General features: G+C 49.2%; 5 protein-coding genes across 5 annotated transcripts; 2 read left to right on the top strand and 3 right to left on the bottom strand.

The window, feature by feature from the left end:
* Positions 1-899: 899 nt before the first annotated feature.
* UA08_01752 (hypothetical protein) lies at positions 900-1,313 on the top strand (the record flags this gene model as incomplete). Its single annotated transcript, XM_020261451.1, has 2 exons — positions 900-998; positions 1,041-1,313. 2 exons carry the CDS (start codon positions 900-902, stop codon positions 1,311-1,313), a joined length of 372 nt encoding a protein of 123 aa, XP_020123485.1.
* Positions 1,314-2,417: 1,104 nt separating this feature from the next.
* UA08_01751 (hypothetical protein) lies at positions 2,418-4,130 on the top strand (the record flags this gene model as incomplete). Its single annotated transcript, XM_020261450.1, has 2 exons — positions 2,418-2,719; positions 2,777-4,130. 2 exons carry the CDS (start codon positions 2,418-2,420, stop codon positions 4,128-4,130), a joined length of 1,656 nt encoding a protein of 551 aa, XP_020123488.1.
* A 1,575-nt stretch (positions 4,131-5,705) lies between these two features.
* On the bottom strand, positions 5,706-8,266 carry UA08_01750 (hypothetical protein; the record flags this gene model as incomplete). The annotated part of the gene is made up of 5 exons (XM_020261449.1): positions 5,706-6,737; positions 6,815-7,068; positions 7,335-7,434; positions 7,490-7,877; positions 8,115-8,266. 5 exons carry the CDS (start codon positions 8,264-8,266, stop codon positions 5,706-5,708), a joined length of 1,926 nt encoding a protein of 641 aa, XP_020123487.1.
* A 745-nt stretch (positions 8,267-9,011) lies between these two features.
* UA08_01749 (hypothetical protein) lies at positions 9,012-9,578 on the bottom strand (the record flags this gene model as incomplete). Its single annotated transcript, XM_020261448.1, has 3 exons — positions 9,012-9,070; positions 9,116-9,238; positions 9,308-9,578. The coding sequence occupies 3 exons, from the start codon at positions 9,576-9,578 to the stop codon at positions 9,012-9,014; spliced, it is 453 nt and encodes a 150-aa protein (XP_020123014.1).
* Positions 9,579-10,913: 1,335 nt separating this feature from the next.
* UA08_01748 (hypothetical protein) lies at positions 10,914-12,963 on the bottom strand (the record flags this gene model as incomplete). Its single annotated transcript, XM_020261446.1, has 2 exons — positions 10,914-11,434; positions 11,490-12,963. The coding sequence occupies 2 exons, from the start codon at positions 12,961-12,963 to the stop codon at positions 10,914-10,916; spliced, it is 1,995 nt and encodes a 664-aa protein (XP_020123015.1).
* Positions 12,964-13,343: the final 380 nt, after the last annotated feature.

The following is a 13,343-nucleotide window of genomic DNA, read 5'->3' as shown; positions in this document are numbered from 1 at the left end:
CTTGGGACCAAGCAGGCTTAGCATCTCCTGACACCCCCTAGTTAGACTATCCTGGTTAGTAGTTATTAGCTACATCTGAATAAGATGCGGGACTGGCAGCCATGCCAGAGATCCGGGGTAGACTTCCTGGGGCGGGAGGCTGCTTTTTCTAGGGCACACATACATTATGCAATCGACCAATCAATCAATCAACCCATCAGGTCAAACGCATCGATATGCCTGGGTGATTCACATGATGGTTGTCTTACTCGGTAGTCAGCGCATGACCGGCAATATACCGAGTCGTAGACAAAGGACTTCTGTGTGATTGGCTTGCCTGAGCAGACTAATAGTTAGTGCTAGAACGTGCTTTCAACGGGATGGAAGTGATATTGCAGAGTGTTGGCCATGTCGATTAAACTCACACTCGTAGCTTAAGTAGCTGCTGGGATCAAGGTGGCACACGGTACCTGCATCTGAATGCCTACGCAGAGCGAGCGGCCTGCCGGGATATTTCCGAGTAACAACAGTTTGTTTGTAGAGGGTGGTGTATATCCAGGATGCTCGCTGCTTGGATTCAAGAAACCTGGCGATGCGGGGAAGAGCCAGTTTCAAGATCCCTTTTGAGTCATGCCTGCCCTTCGGACATAAGTTAGCCCGAGTCACGTTGTCCGGCACCCTGGCCGATGCAACATCGCTAAGCGCATAAATGCCCAGCCTAACCTCATTTTGGCATCAGATCTTGACAATCGTGTGTGTGCTACGGCACTGCGTCTTTGACAGATTGGTAGACTACGTTGTAGCATGCACACCGGTGGCCTAAACTGTCCATCGAATTGATTATGGCGCCCACTCGCAAGCGTGGGCCGAGCGGCCAATGACTTTGATGATTCGCAGTTAGTTATATTATCATTACGACTATGAATATTATATGGCAAGTTGCGGGAATTATTGACAGTTTCTTTGTTCACGGCTGTCCGTATCAGCAGGATCGGCCCAAAGACGCCGACGCCGCTGACGTGAGTGTCGGGTTGCACGGAGTCGTTGCTGGTCGTATGTAGTACTCCGTACCTAACCTCGGGAACCCCAGATTCTCTCCGGCCGGGCTAGTTGTCTCTCCAGTCTCTCCACACCGAAAACGGAAAAACCTGCTACCGGCGGCTATCCCCGACGCCAACGGCGTGCTTAGTAAGACAGCGCCCCGTAACTTCCTCAGCTGGCAAACCGCAGAGGGAAAGAGCAACGGGCAAAAGGCAAAAGAGGAAGGCAGCAGCCGGTCGGGATGCCGCGCCAAAGATGGCAAGTGCCAGCAGGACACGGCAAGTGGACGCTGATTGGCGCCAAGGCAACACCTCGGACTAACGCCACTTCCGGCCGCTTCTGGACGATCTCCCAGCCTTGGACGAAGACAAACTACAAGCCTGCACCACCGAAAGCATCAGCCCATCCTGTATCGCCTGGGGATCACGTCCACCCAGACTGGAAGTGCCCAATCTGATGACTGTGCGTTCATTCTGGTTGGGCTGCTGTGCCTGTGTTCCACTGCGTTGAGACACATTAGTTGACCAGTCCAGGGAAAGAGAGGGAGAGATGGAAGAAGCTAAGGCGATCCTACCAATGAGCATTCACACTACCTAACGCATGCTTATTTCGCGCTGCCGGTTGTTTAGCAAGCTGGGCTGTCCACCATGATTGCCCCCCCTTCGCCGCTGACGGGACCAAAAAATTACCCCGTCTTCGTCTAGCCCCCCAGGCCCGTTTCGGCGTGTACAGAGTAAGCTCAAATTTAACCGAACTGGACAACCAAGGCTGCTTCTTCTGTTCGGTTGCAATGCTCCCCTGTCCAGCGCCAGCGCGGACCATGTGGACGTCGGCACTACAAGGTCTTGCCCGTGGATACGAGAGTCAATACCTTGACTAATAACTTACAAGTACGGAGTAACTACGACGGAATGGGAGACTCGTCCCCTCGGCTTGCACTGGTTGGCCAATGCAACATACAGGGAACCACATGGTTAGTTAGCCTCTCTCCACATGGAGATAACCTGGCTACTCCGTACGCGACTGCGCGCAACCTGGCCAGCTGTGCATTTGCGGGGATTGCTGCTCCAGGTCTCCAGACATTGGAGAAGACCATGTTTGGAGTCTCCACAGTCATGTGTGCCATGGGACTCCCACGGGAAATGAAATACAACGTCGTATTCACAGTCCATGCAGGCGGGGAACTTTAAGAAAAGGCGGACGAGAAGGAATTAAATCAAGTGCCGATCGCCCTAAATTGGAAGCTCTTTTATTTAAAGCCACCTTCCTCACCTTCCTGCTTTTCTTTTTCTTCGTTCCCTTCCTTGATTGCCTTGCTTTACTACTCCATCTACCTTGTGGTGAAAGGTAGTGTACTACCTTCTGCTGGATAGAAGAAGAGACACCACCAATACACCATGGTTGTCGGAAACATCTATGTGATTGCCGCCACGGCCGTCGTGGGCGGTGGTCTGTTCGGCTTCGATATCGCCTCGGTATCGGCCCAATTGACTGAGATGTCCTACCTGTGTTATTTCAACCAGGGCCCTAACGGCCCTCCCTTCGATGATTCCCCGACATGCAATGGTCCTACAGCTCTGCATCAGGGAGGCATCACTGCTGCCATGCCTGCAGGTTCATGGCTAGGAGCTCTTATCTCTGGTCCTGTTTCTGACCGCATCGGTCGAAAGAAGTCTATCATGATTGGCTGTGTCATTTGGTAATTATTTCTTTGTTCTTCCCAATCAACTCCATTCTAATTGGTTTAAAAATCTAGGGTTATCGGCTCTACTCTTATCTGTGCTGCGCAAAACATTGCTATGCTTTGTGTTGGCCGTGTCATCAATGGTTTGGCGGTCGGATTCGAATCAGCACAAGTGCCGGTCTACATTTCTGAGATCTCCCCTCCCTCCCAACGTGGTCGTTTCGTCGGCCTGCAACAATGGGCGATCACTTGGGGTATTCTTATCATGTACTATATCTCTTACGGATGTTCCTTCATCGGAGGTACCACTTCTAGCGACTACAGCACCGCCGCGTGGCGTGTTCCCTGGGGCTTGCAGATGCTCCCCGCTATATTCCTCTTCTTCGGCATGCTCCTCTTGCCCGAGTCTCCTCGTTGGCTGGCTCGCAAAGACCGGTGGGAGGAATGTCACTCGGTTTTGACCCTGGTCCACGGCAAAGGCGACCCCAATCATCCCTTCGTTCACGTTGAATTGCAAGATATTAAGGAGATGTGCGAATTTGAGCGTCGCAACGCCGATGTCACCTACCTCGATCTCTTCAAGCCCAACATGATCAACCGTACCATGATTGGCCTCTGGACTCAAATTTGGTCTCAGCTCACTGGTATGAACGTCATGATGTACTACATTGGCTATATCTTTACGATGGCTGGTTACTCTGGCAACTCCACTCTGTTGGCATCTTCTATCCAGTACATCATCAACGTTGTTATGACTCTCCCTGCCTTGTACTTCCTTGATCGCGTGGGACGCCGTCCCTTGATGATAGCTGGTGGTGCTCTCATGACCATCTTCATGTTTGTCAACGCTGGTATCATGGGGGGCACAGGTGAAGTCGTTCCCGGTGGTATCGATCATGTTGTTGAAGAGTCCATGAGGGTGACGGGTGCTGCCGCCAATGGACTGATTGCCTGCACTTATCTATTTGTTGCTTCATATGCTCCTACCTGGGGCCCAGCTTCCTGGGTTTACCCGCCAGAGTTGTTCCCTCTCCGCTTCCGTGGTAAAGGTGTCGCTTTCGCCACCTCTGGTAACTGGGCTTTCAACATGGCTCTGGGCTTGTTTACCCCTACTGCATTCAGCAACATTCGCTATAAGACTTATATCATTTTCGGCTGCTTCAACCTTGCTTTGACTCTTCACACCTTCTTTGGTTTCCCCGAAACGGCCGGAAAGACTCTTGAAGAAACTGAAGCCATGTTTGAGGACCCTAATGGTATCCCATACATAGGAACCGCGCCCTGGAAGACGTCGGTCTCCTTCAAGCGTATGGCCGCTATTGAGCATGGGACTGTCGATGTCAAGTCTACCTTGGGTGCTGTTCACTTGGAAGACGGTGCTGCTGAGGGAGAGAAGGCCGTTGAAGCTTCCACTGCAGCTGTATAAATCCCACTGTCCCCATGCCATATGAAGCTGTGCTCGAAGCATAACTTATGTTGTCTAAACGCATTGACTGCGCAGGGGTGAGGAGCAGTTGAGAAATGTCTTGTGTTGCGTATCATGCCATTTGCTTACTACGTAAGTGCATTATTATTGATTTAATGCGTGATGCCATTGGTCATGATGAGAGAGTTGTTTGTCTTATTTATACGTATACCCTAGTTTCGAGGCAGATTTGTCTAGTTATATAATTATATCTCTTTTTGATTTCAATGACAGATAGTACGTCTGGTTATTTTATTGGCTCGTAATGGCTTAATAGGGATCTTGCGCAGCCGGCTGCACAACTATACTTACACAACTCAGTACTGCCGGTTTTATTTTTGTGGAGCCTTGTCGCCTTAATACATATTATTAAGACTAATGGCATTTTTCTTAGTGAGAATCACCTTACTAGGCTTTACAACACTAGAAATATACTAACGTAGGCAGCGCTCTGGTCAGCACTCTGTTTAGCGCTGCATTCAGCGCTGTATTCGGCGCTGGGCCTGGTGTAGGGCTTGACGGTGGGAGCGCGGGGGGTAACGCTGGCGTTAGTAGGATAGGAAGGCCATATTCTAATTGAGGTGCATCTCCGACTTCAAAATCCTCTATTTTGGTGTTGAGGTTTCTGGAATTAGAAAATAGGTGAGGAGTTGACTTACTAGTAAAAATACATACTAAATCACTCCTTTGAAATATCCTAGTAAATATTACCAATCTAGCCTTATTAGGGGGCACTAAGTGTAAAATAAAGCTGAGGACGCCTTCACAACTGTTGTGAATGGGTGCTCAGCTTCTTTCCTTTTATAGTTTAGTGTCGCGGCCTCAGGTTTCAACGCTAGTGTTTACCGCCTCCCTAAAAAGGTAATAGTTGTGAAGATTTAGTTGTGGACCCACCTGCGCAAGATCCCTAATATACATAGATATGCATATCTTTCCTGTAAGGAGACAACACATTTTCACCGAGCTTTGAATACTCTCCTATATCGCAAGTACAAAGTCTAGACTCAAGAGTAAAACATAAAATATGCCCCCCTCTTCGAAACCCCCGATTTTTACAAGGCAGGAAAACAAACTAAACCCGATACGGCAGGCTCCTATCGTATCTAAAACTTAAAGTTATCACTAACAATGAGAAATTATGACTCATTTGCTCGTGCTCTGATTGGACGGGCACTATGTGTAAGATTTGTATTTGAGAGTGGGGAAAACTGTATTACGAACTGCGTTCTTTTTACGCTGAGGACGGGACTGTAATCTTAAATTCAAGTTTGGTTCGGCCAAACTTATGTTGAAAGAACTTGTGAAGTAACTATGTGTACTTGTCTATATGATAAGTACAACAGATTTCGAACGGTGGATACTGGATAGGATTGTCACTAGCGCGCTCGACATTTAAATTTGCTCTTCTAACAAGGTGGTAGGGCTGATAGCGATCCTGGTGATAGCAAGCTTTGGGTATAATAAAGAAATCCTCGAAGAGCGGGAAAAAAAAATCATTTTGTCTTCAAAAATAAATACAACAACAATACAAAAACACTACTTCTTCATGTCCAACAACTTCCTCAACGCCATCACTTCACCTTCCCATTTCGCAACCTGCAACTTAAGATCATCCCTTTCCTTAGTCATCGTCGACAACTGCGACTCCAAATCTTCAACGTGGTCTTGCTTTCGTTTGCGGAATCGTCGAGCTGCCATCGTATTACGACGGCGCTTCTCGACAATGCGCTCCTCTTCTGAATCTTGTGCACTGTTGTTACTGGAGAGATCGACGCTTGCGGACTCTGCTGTTGCTGTTGCACGCGATCGCTTACGTGATGTGCTCTGTGTATTCTTGTTTGATTTGACAGCGATAGTGGTCGCGTTGCTGGATGCAGGAGAGGAAAAAGACGACGACGACGATGATGGAGGAGTGCGTGGTTTTGGAGCTAGAAATGGCTGATGTTGTTGATGATGATACTCTTGCGAAGGAAGGGACGTCATAGACAAAGGCGACACGGCAATGTTTGTAGTCGTGGGAGCAGCAGTAGAAGTAGCGGAGACAGTAGAGGTATTTGTAGAATAGAAGGCGTTCATGTCCATGTTCAAGGCATTTCCTCCTTCCGTCATATTCCCGGGAGAGTATGAGGAAGAAGGGTGACCATGATCACCAAAGGCAAGCGACAAGTCAAAAGACTGCTGCTGGGTAGCAACAGAAGGCCCTGGGTATTGAGAATGCGTAGAGCCAAGCCCCGAAGTAGGATCTGCTAAGAGAAAGTCCAACTCCAAGATACCAGCTAGTTGATCAAGCGATTCCACTTGGCAGGAGGCTTCCCATAGTGACGATGAACTGAAGTCGGCTAAGGGAACGGTAGGAGATGAAGACGAAGCAGACGAAGACGGAAAAGAATTATGCTCAAAAGAAAAATCAAAGATAGAATTGGTTTGTTCGTGACTGTCGTCCTGTTGGGGTCTAGACAGCACGCTGCTGAGGCTGGAAGAAGACGCAGTAGGCCATGGTGGGACAGGGGACTCCGGAGGAACCGCTGACCATGTAGATTGGATTGTGGAGAGAGAGAAGAGACTGCCCTAGAGGCAAAGAGAGGCAGGACTCGTGAGTCCTGCACTGGACGCTGACAATGCTGAGAGTTGGAGGGGAAAGGTACCACTGCGGATAGTGGTGAGGGGAGGAGTGAAGAAGAAAAAGAGAAGAAGAGGAGGGACGTGGCGGCGATGAGAGCCGTTTTAAAGCAGGCGAGTTGGTGAAGGGGGCGTATTGATCGTGTAAATCCGGTATTGTAATCTATCCGTTGCAGGGTCGTTACAAGTGGGCCGTGCCAGCCAATAGGCGGCGGGGGATGCTTCAGCCGCGGCTTGTTGGCGCTGATTGGCCAATTCGCATATCGTTTGGTTGCATCAACTGTGGCAGTGTAAAAGTTGCAGTACTTTTGTAGGCAATGGAATATGCCAATAGATAGATAGGTACATGGATATCAAAACGGCAGACAGACAGAAGAAGAAGAAGAAGCAAACCATCGTCTCATCGACTGACGGGTCGTATGTTCGTAATAAATAGTGTGTATATATATCCACAAACGTGTCCCCCATACCAAACCCGAAGAAAAAACAGGGAACGGAACAATCACTCCGAGAAATCAAGTGCTTTCGTAAATCATCACCAGTCACAGTTCTCCGACAGCAGCTGGGCGAGCCGTTCGAGATATCTTTGGTCTGTCTCGTCGAATCCAGCGGGCTCAGTGCAGTCGATATCAATGATCGCGACAGTCTGACAAAAAGTTGTTAGACCATTCGCAAGAAACCTTTAACTTGATAATACATACCTCGCCCTCGAATATGATAGGCACCACAATTTCACTCCGGCTATCAGCGTCGCAGGCTATGTGGCCCGGAAATTCCAAGACGTCAGGCACCACTACGGTTTCCTTTTTTGCAGCTGCCGTTCCACACACGCCCCGTCCAAATTTGATTTCCTGGCAGGCCGGCCTTCCCTGGAAAGGTCCTAGTAGAAGCTTCCTGTCGTCATGGGAGGCGTAGCTTGTGGTGATCGTGGTGGTTGTCAGACCGGAAATACTGTTGGACCTCTTCGGCGAGGCTAGGAGAGGGAAAAGATCATCGCGAACGTAGAAGCCTGCCCAATTCACGGCCGAGGACGGTTTTGGGAGCGACGCGTAGGCGTGCCATAGTAGAGACGCTACATTGGCAAGGTTGCTAAAGAAGATACCATCGCGTTAGATTTCTTTTCCTTTCCTCTTATTTTGCAGCCACGATCTCTTTCTTTCTTTCTTTCTCTCTCTCTTTCTCAGTACTCGGCACTTCTGCATGGGTTGCACCGCGATAAGTAGGGTCGGAGTCGTTCTCACCTCACCTATAGCAATTTTTCGGTCGATTAGCACATGTCTGCTGGCAAGAGGGATAAACAGGATGGTTCAAAAAACCGTAACATACCCAATTTCGTTGGCCAGTGACCAGCCCTTGTGCTTGTTCCAATACCTGGTCATAGACCTGATCCTTGGAGGAACTGGTAGCAAAGAACGAAGAATCGGCGTGGGGCTAGAGGGGGCCACGTGAGTTTTCGTGCGACAGTTTTGCGACGACATGGCAGCTTGCACTGCAAGGATGGATGGCTGCAAGGAGGTCGGCACTTACCATGTTAATGGCTGTGTGGCTTGTAGGTATGCGAGTAATAGGCTCGGCGAAGCAAAAAAAAATAACAAGTCGAAATATAGTACGCAGAACTCAGAGCTGACAAGGAAATAGAGTCAGTGGGTTGGTTGATTGATATTGTCCGATCACGCTCGCTGATGCGGGACATTCAGTCAGGTACTTATAGCCCAGCGAGCGTCAGCTATGAGAAGAGGGTTGGTATTCCTACCTGGCGAGCCATTCTCGATTGATTGATTGATTCTTCTGCTTTTTGTCAGTCAGCCATGCCTCCGAATACTGTAGCTAGTGGAAACGCCAAAAGCTCGGGAGGCGACCGAACGGACGAACCTTAGCAGCCAACAGCTAGAATATTAGCCGAGCTCTGCCCGAAAAAAAGCAAAATGAAGTCCGACGTGAACCAGACTTGACTTGCTCGACTGCAGGACGCAGCAAAGACGAGTGGCTGGTGCCAGTGGCTTAGCTGCGCGACTAACCGTTTCCGGGCCGATTATTTACATGGGCAATATTGAATACGGGCAATACGGAGCCAGTGGAATTTATGGAATTTACCCTGGATATTCTAGGTATTAGAGGCAAATCCTGATGAGACTATACATAGACAGAAACATCCATCTGCACCTAATCAAGTGCGGAATAAATTGGCGGAGAATCAATCAACTACCTCAACAATCAACTACCTCAACAACCAACACCACTGTCCATGTAGCAGTGCACAACTGGCTCCCACAAAAGCGTGTCTATAACATCACTACAGTAAGTTGCACTCCCCTCCTCGTACACACATCGCCCCACGATTGCATTGTTATCTGCTACATCAATCACGTTTGCATAGAATGTGCCGGCTGACGGTGCTGGCGATGAGTCCCCCAGGGCAGTCCACGCAGCGCCACAATCATCCGACGAATCTATAACCAGTCAATATATGTATATGTATACTACCTCGCACATGGTTATCTAGGTAGGGTTTGACCTACCGAGTTGAAAGTCTGATGGACACCCAACACCACCTAGCCCACCACCGCAGAAATTCGGGGCCTCATTGTTTCCGCCAGGGCACGAACCAGTGTTGTCGGCTGGTGGCCAGTTGCCTGCATTACAGGGGTCGGAGCCGCCCAGCCACGCGATGTAATTGCATACTAGGCCGGAGTTGAGGTCATCGCCGGAGAGGCTGCCAAAGTAGACATCTGCAAGGCTGGTGTTGGCAAGGCTCAGAGCCAAAGCGAGAGTGATGGGTTTCCAGGCCATGATGGGATTTGGATTGATAGAAGATTTGGCAGAAACACTTGGTAGAGATTGATTTGAACAATGATGAATTGGAAGACCCAAACAGCACTCTCAAGCACTATTTATACCCATCCTGCTCGTAAACAACAGGCATAAAGATGCATCTTTCGACGTCATCTCTCAAAACCAAAAAGCACTAAATCATTCTAACCCCCACCACAACATCAGCTCTGGACTGTTGCGGTATTTGTTGACATTGGCCATAGCTCATTTCACCCCAGTTCCATCTAGGGGCAAAAACGGCCTTGGGATGATTTGGGGGATGTGACCTGCAAAAAGGAGGAGGTTGCAATGACTCCACTGGGTGACAATTGATCTACAACAGCTGACATCAGACAGCAAGTGAGTTGAGGCTCCATTGGCTGGCCTCTTTACAGCTGTGCGCCTAACTGAACCTGCGGGGAAATCCAGCATATCTCATTGACCAGATGCTGCCAGATCGTCGAGAGTCCGGGGGGGCCAAAATCCCCAAATCTAACTTGTAAAAGATTAGAGTAGATTATTAGACAGGCCCAGGTAACATATAAGTTACTATTACGTACCTCTAGCAACGCTGCTTCATTAATGTAACCTGTTCCTACTGGGCATGTACGAGTCAGCAAATACATAGTACCTTGTACAGTAAGTACGTCATCTTGCCCTCCTAGTACATTCTGCGTCGTCCACAGCAAACGATTCACATAGGTTCGGGTCATCGCACATATGTCAACCAAGACCGCTGGCTGTCCCTCATTATCGAGCAATAGTTGGCCTGACTCCAACCACTCCTTTAGGGCTAGGCTAGCAGTTTGTGAGTTGATAAATACATATTTTATTCCGGGGTGCAAAGTCTGGGGCGCAGAAACCTTATCTGAGGGGCCGCCGGTGGGTCCATTTCGCTGTATCACATACTTTCGACCTTGGTAGGTGTAATAGTCGCACGAAAATAGCTGCACTGGTAAAAAACGAAACTTCTACTGTTTCGCCGACTTGGTTTTAGTGGCTGTGTTAACTGATATTGCTGACACATACTATGTCTAACTAAGTGTCAGAATACAATAGCATTGCTCAAAATTCTCCTGGAAGTGAATGTTAGGTAGCATGACAATCGAGATGGAATGTATAGAAGGAAAGCTCCCAGGTACGTGCATGCACATGCATGCGCCGTGAATATATATCTATCTATCTTTGTAACTGTATCAGTCCTAGCGCAGTGAATGGTATAGCCCGAACCGAAAAAGAATGTAATATCGTCAAGCCCGTGCCCAATTCCGCTGAAATATAAGCGTAGCCGGTTGTCATTATTAAGGAAATTCGTTACATGCTCAACAAACTCATCTGTCTTCTCATTGGACTGCCTGCCCCTGTCCCATAAACATCACCGTCTTCGCTAGGGCCAACACCACTGTCGGTACCCGTTGTCGCGTTGTCAAAGTCTATGTCAAAATCGACATTTTCTTCTTCCATCCCAGCATCAGTGATTCCATCGACGTCGCCATTCCATGCTTTCTGAACCGCTCCCCGGACGTTCCACCGGAGAGCACGACGCACACTTTCAAACCATTCACCGCCGTCCGAGACAACGGTTGGGAAAGGATACTGGCTAGCCACGACAGTGACGTAGTCACCTTGTCGCAGTTCAATACGGCCCTTGCCGTCGAATGAACAATATGCAGTAGACCGAGAAAGATTCGGCACGGCAATACGCAAAAGCATTGTGTCAGATAGAACCATGGGTCGGAAAGAGAGTGTATGAGGGCAAATAGGGGTCAGCAAGATGCCGGGTATAGAAGGGTGGATCAATGAGCCCCCAGCAGAGAGAGAATAAGCAGTAGAGCCTATACATGTATTAGATCCAAAGCGAAATAACGAGTTGTTCTAGGTATATCTTACCGGTGGGCGTAGAAAAGATACAGCCATCCGCTTGGATGACCGTCAAAAGCTCATTGTCTCCATAGAGCTCAAGATTGGAGACGTAGGGTGAAGGCCCACGATCAATAACTAATTCGTTGAGTACCTCGAATTGCTCCCCCTCCTCGACGTCCCCAGGCACGGCACCTTTGCTTCGATCAGCCCGGTAGACAGTGCAAGTAAATCTCATGCGCAAGTTGACACGCATTCCTCCATCGCCCATTATATTATTAAGATGTTCCTTATATTTTTCGAATTCGAAATTTGTAAGGAAGCCCAAGCTTCCCAAAGAGAAAGATAAAATTGGCGGTACGATGCGCTGGAACAGCCATGAGGTGAACAGGACAGTTCCATCGCCGCCGAGTGTAACAACCAAATCGAATTTCTCTGGTGACGTCCAACAGAGATCTGGCGTCCAATACTTCAACATGGATCCGTAGCGAGAATCCTTGGCCAGCAGACCAGCCGCGTCGAAGCGTTTGGAATTGCGGAGTTTGGAGTCCACGTAGACAGTAATACCTATATCATTTCCATAACGTGGGGAGCGGAGAAGCCATTCTGTGACCTCACGAGTTAAATATACAAGGCGATTGTCTCGCGCCTTGGTGACTATCATGATAGTTTTGACAGCTCGTCTAATAGGCCGTCGCTGAAGCTGTTTCGACACTTCTCTCACTCCAGTTGCCGTTTGCATTAGGCGCGAATGCGAGAGCCATTCATCGTCTGCTATCTCTTCAAGAACTTTCTGAATATTTACTGCATCGTCGAACCGCTGGTGGAAGAAGCACGGCGATTGCAGTGCGAGTCGGGCCGTCGCCGAGGAAGACTTATCCGAATATGCGCCGCTCGACTGCAAGCTACTCAGAGCCGCTGAGAGCGTTTGTGAGGAAGAAGGACTGCTTTTACCTTCTTGTTGTTGATTATGTAGTTGCTGCTCCATGTCCTGCACAGAACCGCTGTTAGATCGATTCCTTCCGTTGAGGACACCGTTCAGAGAAGAGACCATAGGAAACGAGGGCGGATTGCCGTTGATCGGGGGCCTCGATGCCAGAGCCTTCATAATGGTCTGGCGCGGTATTGTATCTATCGACAGAGTGCCCTTTCGATGTGATTGAAATGAACGCAACTGGTGGAAGGGCGATACAGGCGCCGGTTTGTCTTCTGAACGCTGGGCTTCTGCCTGCTGCTGATGGACAGCGCCGGCCGACTGCGGATGAACCGCCAGAGCTTCCCTCGCCTGAATTTCTTGGTCGGTGGTAGAGGGATCAGCGGTGCGAGCATAATCTCGAAGAAGCAATCCGCCGACGGCAGACACAGAGGAAGAGCGACAGCAAGGGGTTTGCGATTGCAGGACAGCTGCAGAAGGCCTAGCGTCAGATGCTGGAGGCGGCGCCGCAGCAACCTCGCGGTCGGCGTTTGGCGGAGTTAAAATAGGATGGGTGAAGGTTGGAGGCATTATGTCGACGGGCACAGGCATAAGAGCCCTCCGTATCGAATCGGCGTCAGCGGAGGAGGAGGATTCGTCCGCAATTATTGGAGGCGGCATCGGATTTAAGTTGCAATGATGGTTAGTTAGCAATTCGCTCGTAAATATTCGCAAAATTATAATTAGCACCGTCCGGCGGTCTAGTTCGATTAGTCGTGAAGGATATGCAGCCCGTCACCAATCGGACAGCCAAATTGCATGGAACGGGCCCCCGAGCGTGGAGAAGTTGGATGCGCAATTGATAAGCAAGGCCAAAAGAAACGAGCACGGCCAACGCAGCCGCCAAGTGGCTTTTTTCTTTCTTTCTTTTTCTAATATGCACTGGAGAGCGTCATGGGATAGAAGATTCA

Source organism: Talaromyces atroroseus, assembly GCF_001907595.1.
Source record: "Talaromyces atroroseus strain IBT 11181 chromosome Unknown scaffold_1, whole genome shotgun sequence".
Lineage (NCBI taxonomy): Eukaryota > Fungi > Ascomycota > Eurotiomycetes > Eurotiales > Trichocomaceae > Talaromyces > Talaromyces atroroseus.
This window is presented reverse-complemented; position numbering and strand designations above follow the sequence as displayed.